Below are 16,835 nucleotides of genomic sequence, written 5' to 3' on the forward strand. Positions count from 1 at the left end.
AATCCCTTTTTGGTCTTTGAGATTCCACCAAGTAATTTAGTCATAAATAAATGATGGCAAAATAAGCACATGTAATAAAGACAGCTATAGATAGTGTCTGGATCAATATGAACATTATAGCTTTCACAGCCTTTTTAACTCAAAGGAAACCCTTGCCAGTCATACAGAAAATCGTTGAGCTTCTACTCCACCAACATCTTCTCATTAAGAAATTGTCACACAATGTAATGAGAAGACTCTCCTCAGAACTTCAAAGGGAAATTGTATCATGCTGACACATCTTAAGACAAAGTCTTTCATTTTAGAAACATAATGAGGCTTTAAATATCATTATGAGGAAGATGCAAGGGGAAAAATACAATGGAAGAGAAGCTTTTATACACTTCTTAATCAGGAAATTTAATAATTACTTATTTGTATGGGTTGGATTTTTAGTTTATTTGTTTGTTGGTTTTGTTTTAAATCCCCCTTAAAACACTATTCACCATGCTATCTCAAATGACCTCCTCTTTTTTAAGCTATTTTGAGTCCAAAGTAGTGTGTTTTCCTAAAAACTGTTGTGAAAGAACTTCTCAAATACATAGCAGTAGAGGCATCAGCATTATCCAGTTTGTCCTTTGTCTCTGGAATAAACACATTTCTGTTTTTTTTGTTTTGTTTTTGTTTTTGTTTTATGACCTCAATAATAAATCTCCTAATAGCTTTTAAAAAGCTACATTTCTATTTTCCGTACTTCTTTGATCCTAAAATGATGTGGAAGCCAACTACTTCGGCAAAGGAAATCAGTACGTTTTAAATGGAGTACCTATTTAAATTACATAGAATACAAGGCTTACACAATTCACTTTCATCAAATACAAGAGCTGAAAACTTCCCAGTATTCTCTAGTCCCACAATAAATTATTGTGGGACACAACTAAACACTCAGTGAAACAAACAACAACAACAAAAAAAAGCAAACACAAAATAAAATCAAACTAGTTAGGTAGAGGTAGATAGCTTTTTTCGTATTAGGAAATTTTGTTCGCTGGTAAAAGACAATAATAAAACATATGAAATATGTAATAGAGATTTTATTTTCCATGCTTTTGAGACATCTATGTACCAAACTCAGAAATGTAATCTATCAGGAATATAACCTGAAAATTGAAAACAGGTGTGATGAGAAGAACAGATCTCTTTTAAAAGAAGTCAACCACCTAATCCTGCTCTGTCAACAGCTGGTAGGTTCATGCCAACTTCCATTCACTTCCAGGACTCAATTTTGTTTATTTTGCAATGATAAGCAGTCAAGCTATTTTAAGATATACTTTAGGATGGAAAAGCCTCAGATCTTATAGATGAACTGTCAGTTTGAGGCTGAGAAGGACAAATACTGTATGTGGGCTCATTCTACAAAAACAAAGAGATTAGAATTCTAAGTCTTGAGTAAGAGAACTGTGAGAAGACATCTCTGTTACTGTGTTTTCGTCTTGCTTCCAGATTTAAACTAAATATTGTAACTTATCTGGAGTGTTCATAAAGCTGTAAAGTAAAAGAAATTACAACAGCAGAGCATTGTTAAAATTAGGACAAAGGGCTGCTATGTCAATATTAAAAATAATAATAATAAAATAACTTCTTGTTTTCAATATAAAACTACATAATCCCTACCACAGAGCACCCTTGATGAAAGTACTTCATTGATTAAGAAGAATCAATTCCTCACTTACATCACCAAAACTATCATCTCAACAACTGAAAAGAATAAGATACTGTAATTGCACTAGATGGATTTGTGTCTTATAGAAGCAAAAGTTGTTTTTATTTCAGGAATTCTCTGTAGTCTGAATCATCAATGATTTTCATGTTTATATATATTCTTTTTTTTTTCTTTACATTATTTAGTAGACTTGTAATCCTGACAGTTTGTGTCCAAGATCACAACTGGTGTATAGGAAAAAATCTCTAATATTTTTGATGCAGACAAGAAACTGCACTTATAATTTTCAAGTGCACTGCTGTAAAGGACAGAAATGTCTCAGTAAGTATCCTTGGCCTCTAAAAAAAACAACAAAAAATATCTTCCAGAGTGATATAGCAAAGGCATTGAGTTGTCTCAAAATGTTCAGAAAATAGTTTAAATTTGGTATGTGGGGTGCAGAAGCTCACTGTCATTCTCACCTTCAGTTGATTTGGGATTAAGAAAAAGTTTTGGAGGGGCTTTAATACCTGTGAGTGTATTGCCAAATACTAATGATAAATGTATTACAAGTGACTGTTGATTTCTGTAATTATGAATGTATATTCTACTTCAATCATGGATAATATTTTATAATATTTTGATGGAGTAAAGTTACTTCTCACTTTCAGGAAGAAAGTAGTACAAGAGATTTTATTACAGAGACAATATCCATATAAATTACAAAAAGCACACCTTTGATTTTTTCTGTATTTTTAACTTTCCTGAGGCATAATTCTGAATCTCATACATAACAAAAAACACAATATGGTTCATAAAGATCAGTCAGTAGAAAGGTGAACACTGCTGTACAGTAAAGCTACTGCTAACTTTATACTGGTAAGCATGCCATAACAATACTGTATACTTTGATACAATACTGTACCAAAGGCCTGACTTTTATTTTGATTCACTCAGCTTTCACTAGCACACTACATTGATTAATTTTAGCTATTCTTAACTCTTATTAAACTCCTCAAAATGTATACAACAGAATAAGAATGTTCAAAGTTTACTCCAGTTACTCTTCCTGCCCTAGACAGTTCCTCCCTTGAGAGAACATTAAGAAACCTATATCCGGCAAATTGAACTATAAGAAATGGTACTGTGATATCACTCATTACAGTTTCAAACTTTTTTTTTTTTTTTCTTAATGGGTTTTATTTTCCCAGAAAAACTTTTAATGTTATATCACCCAGTACTCAAATTCTTTCAGCACTCGACTTCTATTTGGGCTCATGAATTTGTTTCTTTAAAAATAATGGAAGTTCCTAACATTCTTTTCTCCCATTGTTTCAAATACTTTAAGTCCTCTGCCTTAGTTCCTGATCATCTCCAGAAAAGATTTTGTATCCTATTTACAATTTTTCTTCATGTCTAGTCTCTTCTGATTCCCCATATACTACTAAATGAACTAATTTGTATTCACTCTTTATTCCATTGAACAGACACTACCATATATGTCTTAATTAGCTCAATATTAATTTCAGCATTTATGCATAATGAATATATCAACATTTGTTTCTGTAGGCTATCAGATTTTCTTTTTCCATCAGCATGCTTTTTTATATATTTTATATATATATTACATATATTATATACATATGTTGTATAAAACTTAAACAGAATTATTCAGGGATTAGACATAGTCATTTAACTCAATAATCGATTAGTCTGACTGTCAATACTAGCAAGGTAGGGATGACGTGAAATAGGACAAATGTCTTTGTGGAAGCATAATTTCCTTACTGTTTCAAAAATACTATTAGCTGAAAAGAGAGGCAGATTTTATGTTATTTTTATTTTATTTTATAAAAGAAAAAAAAAAAAGGCAAAGTAAATATAAAGATTATGGATTGCAAATTGTTTAGAGAGACTTCCCATCCTTCCTATGATAAAATCCAAAAGGATGAAGTGGAGTTCTGCAAAAAGACCAGTGTCCAAAAAAGGCTGCTTGTCTTTCCATCCCTTTAAAAAAGCCCTTCCCACACAACCCCCAGAAAAAATAAATAAATAAATAAAATAAAATAAAATAAAATAAAATAAAATAAAATAAAATAAAATAAAATAAAAGAGAGAGAAAATAAAAAGGATGCCTCTAAAAATCCAATTCTGTGGTATAAAAAATGAATATTCAGAGTCTGCTGAGTGTGAAAATAAAACACTCAATAAGGTTAAAGAACATTGAATTCTGGGAAACCTATAGAATATAAGCTACAGCACAGATAATCATTAGGCAATGAGAAAGATCTGGCAAGATTTCTGTAACAAAATTAATGCTGATAACTGCATCCTCAGTTTAGAAGTACAAGTGGGATTCAGGATAAAAAAAGAACTATGTCCTGCTTAAGTACTGACAGAATATAATACTGTATGTTGAAAAGGACACTATTAATAGGCCAATCTTTTCTGCAAGTTGGAGAAATTATTTTAATTTATATAAGATATATGACTATTCAATTCAAAGGATAAAACTTTGTACCCTATAAAAACATTAAAGGAATCATTCTGATTTGTAAAATTAAGCCTTAAGGCTAGGAATATGATTTCTTAAAACAACAAACTAAAACTCCATGACTTGGTCCAAATTATATCAGTCTGGATTTGTCAGCCTGGAGAAAAGGAGGCTTAGGAGTGACCTTATCGCTCTTTATAAGTACATTAAAGGAGGCTGTAGTGAGGTGGGGGTTGGTCTATTTTCCCACATGCCTGGTGACAGGACGAGGGGGAACGGGCTAAAGTTGTGTCAGGGGAGTTTTAGGTTGGATATTAGGAAGAACTTCTTTACTGAAAGGGTTGTGAGGCATTGGAATGGGCTGCCCAGGGAAGTGGTGGAGTCACCATCCCTGGAGGTCTTTAAAAGACGTTTAGATGTAGAGTTTAGTGATATGGTTTAGTGGAGGACTGGTTAGTGTTAGGTCAGAGGTTGGACTCGATGATCTTGAGGTCTCTTCCAACCTAGAAATTCTGTGATTCTGTGATATTTTCTGATAATCTTTTATCTTTCCACCTACTGAGGTGTCACTCCATGCTTTCACATAATCTCATTTTTGTAGCGGGTTTGTTTTCTGTGATCACTTGGCCACTTGGGACAGTTTTCCTCTGTGTCTTGAAAAGTCTCCTCTATCTGCTTTCTTGCTGTTCAGACTCTATACAAAAATAAATACCTACCACATTTAGAGTGCTTGAGTTTTTCCAGCTTCTGCAGTTGTGCAACTTTATACCTGTGTCAATTAACTGAATTAAATAGGTACTTACATTATTTACTAATCACTTATAAACTTGCATGCAATGATGATGCAATTTCACATCTTGATTTAAATCTCTAGAATAGCTGTCTTAAACCAAATAAAAACAGACATGCAACACTAATACAGAATATTATTTCACTAGGAAAAATGCTGACATCAGCAAAAGGAGTAAAAAACATTAAACAGTGCTAAAAATCACTAAGTTATCAGTTCCAAAACCTATCAGACCACTGTTAGTCCATTGTCAAAACAGTATTTACAGTCTTTCCTCTGTTTTGAGCCCTTTAGCCTTCCTGTATTCTTCTCAGTTTCTAAGAACTCTCTCCAAGGCTCCTTGTTTATGATAATTCTTCCTGATTCAGCAGTAGCCTGATTCTAATCCACACTACATATAAACCATAACCCTTCACACAACATTTTTTCTAGGAATCATTTTAGGAACAGGAAAGAGAAAAGCAACAATCCTTCTGCTGCTTCATGTTCCTCATCCTTAGTGTACCATATCTTTCAACTGTTTAGATCCAACTGAACTGTCCATACTTAAGTCTGTCTCTGTCCACAAGGAGTTTCCAGGGAATTCTGCTGCAAAGCATCATTACATTTGTTCTATTTTTCCAAAATATCAAGAAAACTTCAGTCACATCTGCATTTTCATACCTAATCAGCTCAAATGTCCATACATTATTTTCATGTATATTTCATTATCATGTACATTTTCATGCACCCAGAGGAAAAAATAAAAATACAGGAAATCAGCTTGTAACTTATTTCCTCTAATTATAAGAAAATGCTGCAAGGAAATCATAATAGTATAGCTAGTATAGCTATAGTAGCAGCAGTAGTAGAAGCATAGTATAGCTACCTGCTTCTGAAATTTATTTTAAAAATGAAAAATTCATTAGGGCAGAAAACAACAACTTAGTCTATTCACTTCCCCAAAATCATTTTAAAGAGTAACAATTCTGACCAGTCTTCCATTTGCAAATGGCATGAGGTGACAATAGACAAATATATTGATTTTTTTCTTTGTAAAAGCACTAAAGAAAACATTTTTCTCCCTCTTGCAAAAAAAATTTTTTGAAAAAAAAAATCCCTGTACTTAAGTCAGAAGACTGAAAGCAATCGTGAATAGACCCAGAGTCATGAAAGAAAAATCATGAAAGAAAAACTCATGAAAGAAAAAGGACATTAGAGTTCAAAAGATTGCATTTTCTATCCATTTTCCACAATACAGAAATAACTACACTTGTTTCTATCCTAGCTGATAATCAGTCTAATTTCAAAAACTTGCATCAGTGAACTTTTCAAAACTTTATTCAACACCTCTAACCCAGTGCTTAGGTATCCTTACTGTTTCAAGGTATTTTCTAATGTCTAATTTAAATCTTGCTTTCTGATTTAAGTTTTTATTTGTTATGACCTCAGAAGTTTTGTATTGTATAGATTATCAACCACAGTTCTTTATATCTTTCCCCACAAATTTCTTCATATATCTGGTCATTCTTACAGCACTCCTATAGGGAACTCTTCTCACTTGGTGCTCATCTTTCTATTTCGGATTCTCAACAGCTGAGCTATATCCTTGCAGTTACCTAATACCAGAAATCAAATAAAATGGTCAGCATTTCCCTTAAAGGTTAGACTTAAAAAAAGAAAATACATGTCTACCTGTAGCACAAACAATCCAGGTTATTATTGCAGACTGATGTATTGCAGCCTACGAGGACCCAGGTCTTGATCATGTTAATTATGGTACAACAGCAACACTGTTATTTACTGAAGTTACAACAATTAGTCGGAGGTTCCAGTGTATTCCCTTTCTTAAAAACACAAAAATATTTTGTGATTTTTGAAATTAACAGATAGAGAATCCTGGAACACAGAGGTGTGTGTGTGTGTGTGTGTGTATGCATATATATATATATATATATATCTTCACATATATACATACTTTGAATACTTACTGGGTAGGCTAATTTGAGATTACAAATCAATTTCACCTGAAGAAAAAGAAAGACAACAAAGAAGAAGGGAAAAAAAAATCTATGTAATTTTTTATGATGTGTGTTGGTGGGTTTTGGTTTTTGTTTTTGTTTTTGATGTATACATATTTACACATATGCATGTATGAACACATTTAAACATTTAAATGTATGAATTAGATTTTTAATAACTCCAGTTTTACAAATTAACATTTTGAGTTTCATTCATGTTAATACTGCCATCACTGGAAATTCTCTGGCAGTACAATCATAATTTGCAGCGTCATATGTTACATGCATACATAAATACGGGTTCTTTCTCAAGGAAAGATTTTTAATTATTCACTGATGGTCCTCATATTATGACACCTTTTGCATGGTTGACCCTGAGGCAATTCTGGGGAGACATGTATTCTTCAACGAAAGGCGTCATTGCAGTTTGCAGGAGCTATATACATGGGACTGCATGTGCACTGCAGCTTGCACAGCTGTGCTTTGCCAATTATACCTAGCTAGCTCACATACGGTGGTAACAGGGAATCTAGCATAAGCAAGTATTTTGCAAGGTTCTGCAGCTCTTCTCACATCCAGTGCTGAATGAATTGACAGTTTGGTTGAGTATGTCTACAGGAGTTGTCCCTTTGACCGCAGTTCTGACATACCCATGTGAATAACTCTGCGAACTACTTCTTAGCTCTGGAACATGCATCTTCACAGATGCAAAGGGCTCATGGAAATATATTAATAGAATCATAGAATGGCTTAGGTTGGAAGGGACCTTAAAGATCATCTTATTCCAACCCCACTGCCATAGGCAAGGATACCACCCACTAATTAAGGTTGGCCATGGCCCCACCCAGCCTGGCCTTGAACACCTCCAGGGATGGGGCATCCACAGTTTCTCTTGGTAACTTGTGCCAGTGCCTCACTACCCTTACAGTGAAGAATTTTCTCCTAATGTCTAGTCTAAATAAATCTTCTTTTAGTTTAAGACCATTTCCCCCTGTCCTTATCTACATGAGTAAAGAGCCCTTCTCCATCTTTTTTATAAGACCCCTTTAAGTACTAAAAGGCCACAATGAGGTATCCCCAGAGCCTTCTCTCCTCTAGGCTGAACATTGTGAGCTCTCTCAGCCTGTCTTCGTAGGAGAGGTGCTCCAGCCCTCTAATCATCTTTGTGGCCCTCCTCTAGACTCACTCTAACAGGTCCACATCTTTCTTGTGCTGGGGGCTCCAAACCTGGATGCTGTACTCCAGGTGGGGGCCTTACAAGGACAGAGTAGAGGGGGACAATAACCTCCCTCGACCTGCTGGTCACACCTGTGTTGATGCTGCCCAGGATGCAGTTGGCCTTCTGGGCTGCAAGTGTGCACTGCTGGCTCACATCAAGCCTTTCATCTACCAGAACCCCCAAGTCCTTCTCCACAGGGCTGCTCTCAATAAGTTCTTCTCCCAGACCATACTCTTGTCTGGTCTTGCCCTTGAGTCAGGGCAACCTGACCTTGCCCTGCGCCTTGCACATGGACTTGTTGAACCTCATTTGGTTCACATGGTCCCACTTCTCCAGCCTGTCCAGGTCCTTTTGAATAGCATCTCTTCCTTCTTTGGTATCAACCACCCCATATTAATTAACGATATTAATTACTTCTATCCAAGAATTAAATAGACAAATATAAATAAAATGTATTTCTCACTGTGTCAGTAAATACAGTAAATTATGAAGCACACACTTTGGAGATTCCATCATGTTCACAGTTTACTTCAGTCCAACTAGACAATGAAATGTCAACATTTCTGTTCATCACAAATATGTTGTTGTTTCTTATTTTAGAAGAAAACTTTGCAGTTTTCTCAGTCTCCAGAACTGCAGAAAATCATCAATATTTTTGCATTTCCCAATCTCCAAAGTCAGCCTACTGACTGGAAATATGCTTTATATGATACTTTATCTATATGATTTTCAGTTTCCTATGCTTCAGAATTTTTCTCTATTTTAAATATAATGTACAATTCTGTATATATCTGTTTTACAGCTCTGAAACTTCTATAATTTCAGAGGTTTCCATTTATGTAACAATAAAAGGTAAAGAAAGTACCTGATATATTTCCTGCACAATATATATAATTCCCTTGCCCGCAAGATCTTAAAGTACTTAACAAGTCTCCATATCATTAGTTTAAAAAAAAGTTAAGAATTTTCCCTATTTGTGTGTGAGCGCACAAGCATGTGTTTAATGTATGACTTCCTAAAGAAGATGGCCATCTTAATGAACTTAGGCAAGATACAGATAGATAGATAGTTATCGATATGTATGTATATATCCATATAAACCTATCTACATGTCTCTACATATGATTATATTATATATCCATAGATATAGATGTATATGTATATATATATAATATATATTTTTATATATACATATATATAAGTATATACATGCATATATATATCTGTATACAAAAATATATGCATATGTATCTTTACATACACATGCGCACAGGCACACATATCCCTTATTGAATAAAGACTCAACAGTTCAAAGCACCATACATTCAAAGCAGTCTCATGATACATTACAGCATAATATATTTAATATATTTCTTATTAAAGATTATGACAAGTTTACAATATTTCCAATGTAAATTAATTTTTTCCTCTTTTTTAACTACTTGACAATTGTGCTGTTTCATTTTACATGAATCAGAGTTAAAGGAATCACAGAATCACAGAATTGTCTAGGTTGGAAGAGACCTCCCAGATTACCTAGTCCAACCTCTGACCTAACACTAACCAGTCCTCCACTAAACCATATCACTAAACTCTACATCTAAACGTCTTTTAAAGACCTCCAGGGATGGTGACTCCACCACTTCCCTGGGCAGCCCATTCCAATGCCTCACAACCCTTTCAGTAAAGAAGTTCTTCCTCATATCCAACCTAAACCTCCCCTGACGCAACTTTAGCCCGTTCCCCCTCATCCTGTCACCAGGCATGTGGGAGAATAGACCAACACCCCACCTCACTACAGCCTCCTTTAAGGTATCTGTAGAGAGCAATAGGGTCACCCCTGAGCCTTCTCTTCTCCAGGCTGAACAATCCCAGCTCCCTCAGCCACTCCTCTAAGACTTGTTCTCCAGACCCCTCACCAGCTTCGTTGCCCTTCTCTGGATTCTCTCGAGCACCTCCATGTTCTTCTTGTAGTGAGGGGCCCAAAACTGAACACAGTCCTTGAGGTGCGGCCTCACCAGAGCTGAGTACAGGGGGACAATCACTTCCCTAATCCTGCTGGCCACGCTGCTTCTTATGCAAGCCAGGATGCTGTCGGCCTTCTTGGCCACCTGAGCACACTGCTGGCTCATATTCAGCCAACTACCAATACTCCCAGGTCCTTCTCCGCCAGGCAGCTTTCTAACCACTCAGCCTGTAGTGCTGCTTGGGGTTGTTGTGCCCCAGGTGTAGGACCCAATGTCTGGGGAGAAATAATAATGCCCATATAGAATGATATATGCATGAAAAAATACGTAATAAATACATACACACATGTGTATGTGTATGAATATTGAAGGAATGATTCCTCCATGAGATATTCCTTGGTACTCAATTATTTTTTTATATATTTTTTTTATTTTTTTTTTATTTTTATATATATATTTTTTTTCAGGACATTACAGTATTTAAGGGATCAAAACCTGTAAATGGATACAAACTTAGAATGGACTTAGTATGGACAGAGTCACATCAGGCGTTAAAAGGATGCTTGGCATTTTGTTCTTTTTTTTTTCTTTTTTCTTTTTTTTTTTTTTTTTCCTACCACCATGTCTGGAAGAAAACTGCAAAGCCATTGTCTTGCTTAAAATGCAGTGAACATAAATACCTATTTTATTTTCTTATTACTATTATCTATATGTAGCTATAGGTTATTTACAGCATATTTTTGGCATTCTCATTATCTTTAGTTGTGTACTATGACAGAAGGAATCCTGTTCACAGTCCCCATGTTGCCTTTCTGTTGTACCTATATATACCTCACTTGGCCTTTCAATTTAATCCTGTACTAATGTTTCCTTTCCAATTCTGATTTTAAATGAGCTTGGGAAAAGTTGTTTCTGAAACAGCGATTTAGCTCATTTTCTGGGCCTAGAGGAATATAACTAACCGATTTATTGCCCAATGGATATTGTAATTGTTGCAAAACATGATGTATTCCCAGAACAGTGATAACAGTATGGCATTTTGAAAATATGCCTCCCAGCATTCCATTGAAATTAATGAAGCATCATTAAATAGTTGCAGTTCTTAAGCATGTTGTATGTTCTAGCACACAAAGTATTATTGACAAACTTCTAGATGTCAGGAGGTAATATTTGTCAAGTCAATGCCAAATAAAGTAATAGCTTTAGAAGAGGTATTTTAATAATATTCCAAGCTTCATCTCTTTAACATGCACATTAAGAATATGTAATGGAGAATGAGAAATGGTTGAGTTGACTTCAAGCATGCAAATAATTTTTAAGTCACCATACAAAGATTAAAAATTATCAGGAAGAACACCCAAAGCAGTAGGAAAACATACCTAACTAAGACTACTGCTTTCAAAAGACTTCCTTGATAAGAAACAAACAAAACAGAAAAATAAATACTAGCCCTTCTCTAATAACTGTATATGAGATTATTTGGGAATATATATACTCAATTAGAAATAGGATGTCCCTGCTGTAATTTGAAATTCCCCAACAAAATTAGAAGATAGGACACTTTTCTAGATCAGGTAGCAAGCATTTTCAGTTTTCTTTAAAATTCAGATGTGACACACTGGAAGGAAGGGATGCCATTCTGAGGGACCTTGATAAACTTGAGAAGTGGACCTGTGCAAACCTTTTGAAGTCCAACAAGGCAAGGTGCCAGGTCCTGCATCTAGGTCAGGGCAATCCCAACCACAAATACAGGCTGTGCAGAGAACGGATTGAGAACAGCCTTGAGGAGAAGGAGCCGGGAGCTGGTTAATGAGAAGCTCAACATGAGCTGGCATTGTGTGCTTGCAGCCCAGAAAGCCAACCATGTCCTGGGCTGCATTAAAAGCAGCATAGCCAGCAGGTTGAGGGAGATGATTCTGCCCCTCCATCTGCTCTTGTGAGACCCCCACCTGGAGTATTGTGCTCACCTCTAGGATCCCCAGATGGACATAGAGCTATTAGAATGAATCCAGAGGAAGGCCACAACAACAATCAAAGGACTGGAGCATGTCTCATATGAAGACAAGCTGAGGGAGATGGGATTGTTCAGGTAGGTACAATAAAGAAGAGGAGCTCTTTATCAGGAATGTAGTGATACGACAAGGAGTAATGGCTTTAAACTAAAAGAGGTTAGAATTAGATTAGATATAAGGAAGAAATTCACTCAGAGGGTGGTGAGACACTGGAACACGTTGCCAGAGAAGCTGGGGATGCCCCATCCCTGGAAGTGTTCAAGGTCAGACTGGCTGGGGCTTTGAGCAACCTGGTCTAGTGGAAGGTGCCCATGGCAGGGGGTTTGTAATAAGATGATCTTTAAGGTTCCCTCCAACCCAAACCATTCTATGATTCTGTCATGTAGATTTTTACATTAAACAATGGGTGTTAGAGATACTGAATAGCTCCTATTGGAATATAATTTTGAAACTTAAGGCACAAGAAATACATCTTCAAAAGCTAGTAAAACTAAACCAGTTGAAAACTACACTCAGGTTTGGGATTCTAATTTTCTACCATATGTTAGATGATATTCTTGTAATGTAATGTTAGATGAGGACTCAATTCACACTTCAGCCAAAGCTCATCTGCTGTCCAAAATGCCATGTACTGTTCTATAATCTGGCTTGATTATTAAGTCTGCAGATTCTTCAAGGAAAATCAGAAACAGGGAGATTCATGTCATTTTGAACTCAGTCATACATTATGACAGAATTTAGGAAACCAAGGCTCAAGGTTTCCTTTAAAAGGAATATCTAGCTTCCTAATCATGAAAATGCTATCCTAGACACGTAATTTTGTTTTTGCCATCTAAATTAAGCACTTCTAAGCAGAGTTTAAAATATTCACATTACAGCACAGGTTTTATGAAAATACCTGTTTTATCTCATATGACACACACTTGCCCTTATAACATGAAAAGCTTTCTTTAAGTGGTCCTTTTTTGGTATTGGTTGCTGATGCTCTGGATTTTGCTAGTAATGCAAAAAATAATTACTATTTATGGTCTTCATTTTCTGAAACAGTTTATTTAAGCAGTGCATGGAAGGAGTATCCTCAAGTTTTCATGTTAATAGGCCAACATTCCATTATTGTCATGTTTTTGTTTATAAGGTACTTACTAGTCTCCATCTGGCTGGTGTTCTAAGCAATAGTGAAAGTCTATCTTTACTCATGCTAGACAAATGGCTTGGAATTTATTGATTAAGACTTTTTTTTTTTTTATTTCATATAATGGTCTGTCAATCAAAATTCAAGCAGATATTCTATTTTATTCACCAAATACTACATTAATGTTTCATTTTATGTACTGTTATTAAACTGCTAAATCGGTTAACAAAAAACCTTAAATGGCCATAAACAGAAATAGGACATGCAAGAAATACTAGCAATGAAAAATATTAGAGGTAATTATATATTGGAGGCAAAACATATATATATAAAATTTAGATACACATTGCTAAATATTTTCATTCACTTTTCTAATTGGGGATATTTATAATAGCAAGGTTTAACTTGCTCTTTTAAGCATGTCATTAAAGCAATATTTTAATTTCTATAATGCTTTCCCAATCCTACTTGTCTGCATAAACAGTTCACTGTCACTCTACTACATGTAACTGTTTAAGCAGGCATCATCCACCTGAAAGAGTCAAAATTTCATGGATTCTGTACTGATCATGTCACCAATAACATGTGATTGACTCCATGAGTTGAAATGTTAAATGAGAAGTATAAATATCTGTATGCCATTTGCTCCATGCTATCAAAAAAAAGAAAGGCAGAACAATGTGTTGCACCTAACCTGAGAATGCAAACAATTCCTGTGAGAATGCAAACAAAATCATCACCTTGGCAATATACCCTACTTAGATAAAAGCACAGATGTCAGCTATATGACAACTTAAATTGACAGCATCTTTTTTCTTTCTTTTTTTTTTTTAATAAGTAAAACAATAACAAACAAATAAATAAATAAACAAAGCCTTATTGCTTCTAATTATTTAGTAACCAAAGGGTTCCAAATCTTGCTGCTACACAAAATCATGTCAGAATAGTGATAAAATATAACAATTTAGAGACCCATCATTTTGAGATATATATTTTTATACATTTTCATAATAACTATTATTTTACTTTAACTCAGTGTTTCATGACAACAATAAAGCAAAATAAAACAAAACCACATAATGTCTTCATAGTTTCTTGTGCAAGGTACACTCATTATAATGTTACGTACGAGTCCAAAATGCCACTTGAGACAGGTTATGAGACAGGTTGTCAGAACTTGGAAATGTAAAGCTTGATGATCTTTATTTAATAAAATTCTACAAATAATACAAGATTAAGTTCTTCAGAAATATTGTCCTACGAATATACAAATGGAACGTAATACTGAAAACCTGTATCTTAAAAAATTAACCCGGGGCAGGGGGGAGGGTCTTTCCACAAGCAATATAAACCTTTTGTGAGCATGGAGCATGGTAAGCTTTCTAATTATCTCAAACAAGGAGAGTGCTATTTTTCAGCTAGAAGATGCTCATACACCAGCGTGGTAGACAGGAGTCTAGAGTAAATACATTAGCTTAGATTTAATGTTTGCCTTGTCAATTGAAAGTCTAAGTCTTTGTGAAAAGGAAAAGACTTGGTCCCATAATATTCATATCATCAAGTGGTTATTCAGCATCTGGCAGACATCAAAAGAAAGTAACAAGCGATCATCTTCACTGGGGACCAAAGCAAGAAAAATTAATAATAATATTCTGATAAAAACAGCAGGGAAAAGGTAGTGTAATTTTGAGATGCTAGAATAATATGAAAATCCTTGATTTTTATCATACATAATATCAGCTTAGAGAGCTGTTTACAAATGGTATAAAGGAGTTTGCACTGTTTAGTTTACTCTTGAGTCTCACTAGTTTGGAAACCTCCTGCCTCATTTGCAAAGTGAAAAAAATAGCACTGAACTTTGACCAGGACCAACCCATTTACCTAGTGAAATCTTAACTAACTGAAAGCATAAGGGTCTTCAAGTGTAATTTGACTTTAGAATTCAGACAAGCAAGAATGACATGTGTCCATCACCTCAGCAAAATGATAGCAATTTCCTATGTTGAATTAATAGCACTGAAACGTGCCTGATTTCAGCAGCTGTTGGAAGCAGCAGGGTTGCTTCAGTCGGAATAAAGAAAGACTTCCACCTCCCCAGATAAATGCATTCATATCAAACAGTGCATGCCAACAGTCGGCAGTACCCTGCTCTTATGTTAACAGTGATTAATCACGCTGCTGATTGGTTCTCAACTATATTCACTTCTGTGCTCACTGTCGACAAGATCACTGAGCTGCATGTGAAAAGCTCTGTATGAGCTGCAGAAGGAAAGGACAGCAATCCCTGAAGAATTATTAAAGTCAGTATGAGGACTTTTCAGCACTTTATATAAGCTTAACTGAGGTCAGGTGTCAGTGATTCACCACTGTCCCCCTGAGACCAATACTATTTTGCACCCCGCTACTGACAATACTGGCCAAGTAGCAAAATTCAGTTGTATTGGTGGAACATTGGTGGAATTACAGCATGGGGAAAGAAGAAGACAATCAACTTCATATACTTAATAAGTGATCTGCAAGTGCAGTAATAAATGAATATAGGAAAATTGATAGGAAATGGATACATAGTTATACAGTGGCACTAACTTGATAATTTGTCACAGGCATATTATTATTTAACCCTTCTTCCACTGCCTGTTATTTTAGCCTTACACAAGTTATACATCTAATCTAATCGTTCAATTCACCTCTAAAGATAAAAGAGAAAGATCCTCCAAAGAACAATTTCCACAACATAAATTAGATGCCCTGGACACTCTCTTGATTCACTCTCTTGAGACTGTTTTTTCCATACTGTCCATAGAAATGACCTGGGATTACGAGTTTTGACCTAGCACCTAACTTTAAGATTGCTAACTTTTGTGAGAGAAAACAAGTTTGTCCAAAAACAAATTCTGCTTTCACTCACTAGGTTCTTTCATCCTGTTGATGAATCTATTTCTATCTCTGATTCTTTGTCTACAGGCTTTGGTTAGATTGTTGAAAGTATTTGGAATATGATTGGGCATTACAGCAAACCGATCTTATCTCTCCAGTGTAGCACTGTCCTTAAAGAGTATCCTTAAAGAGTATTCTAGTATCATTGGTATCTCATCTCTGTTGGATTTGTATAGAGCCTGTATTGACTGAAATAAAAGGACCTGTATTGACTGAAATAATTTACTATTCAGTGTTCTTACAAATCACCTTCTTCCCCTCTGTTTCTGCTCTTTGATCTGGTGCTTGTATTGATAACTCTTAAATTTGGCTCTGTTTGAGCTCATCCACTGCTGCAAGAAAAATGGTTTTTGAAAAATGAAAACTCAGACTACGTACAAAGTGCTGTGGAGGTCACCTCATTAAAGTTTTGCTGTAGGTTACTGAACAGTAGCAAAACAGACAGTTTTAAAGGCATCTGTTACTTAGCCACACATCCTTGTGGATTTTGGTCTCTGTAACTCCTGACAGCTGCTTAAGTCATTACCATATCCTCATCAATGTAATCAGTACCCTAAGGCTGCCCTACCTCTCAAATTCACAATCTGCAATGCTGCTCACTTC

The 16,835-nt window shown here is 35.3% G+C and overlaps 1 protein-coding gene and 1 long non-coding RNA gene across 9 annotated transcripts in view; one reads left to right on the forward strand and one right to left on the reverse strand.

The window, feature by feature from the left end:
• PCDH9 (protocadherin 9) overlaps positions 1-16,835 on the reverse strand; it is a 748,214-nt gene that overhangs the window by 344,206 nt on the left and 387,173 nt on the right. The window contains exon 3 of one of the 8 annotated variants that reach the window (XM_084510733.1): positions 6,936-6,971. The exons of the other annotated variants lie outside the window; for them this stretch is intronic. Coding sequence (XP_084366859.1) covers positions 6,936-6,971 — 36 coding nt within the window. The remainder of the gene's footprint in view (positions 1-6,935; positions 6,972-16,835) is intronic. 8 annotated transcript variants of the gene reach the window in all.
• The window catches only part of LOC311432388, a 73,541-nt gene that overhangs the window by 14,886 nt on the left and 41,820 nt on the right, over positions 1-16,835 (forward strand). The gene's annotated exons all lie outside the window — the stretch shown is intronic.

Source organism: Aythya ferina (genome assembly GCF_964211825.1).
Source record: "Aythya ferina genome assembly, chromosome: 1".
Taxonomy (NCBI): Eukaryota; Metazoa; Chordata; class Aves; order Anseriformes; family Anatidae; genus Aythya; species Aythya ferina.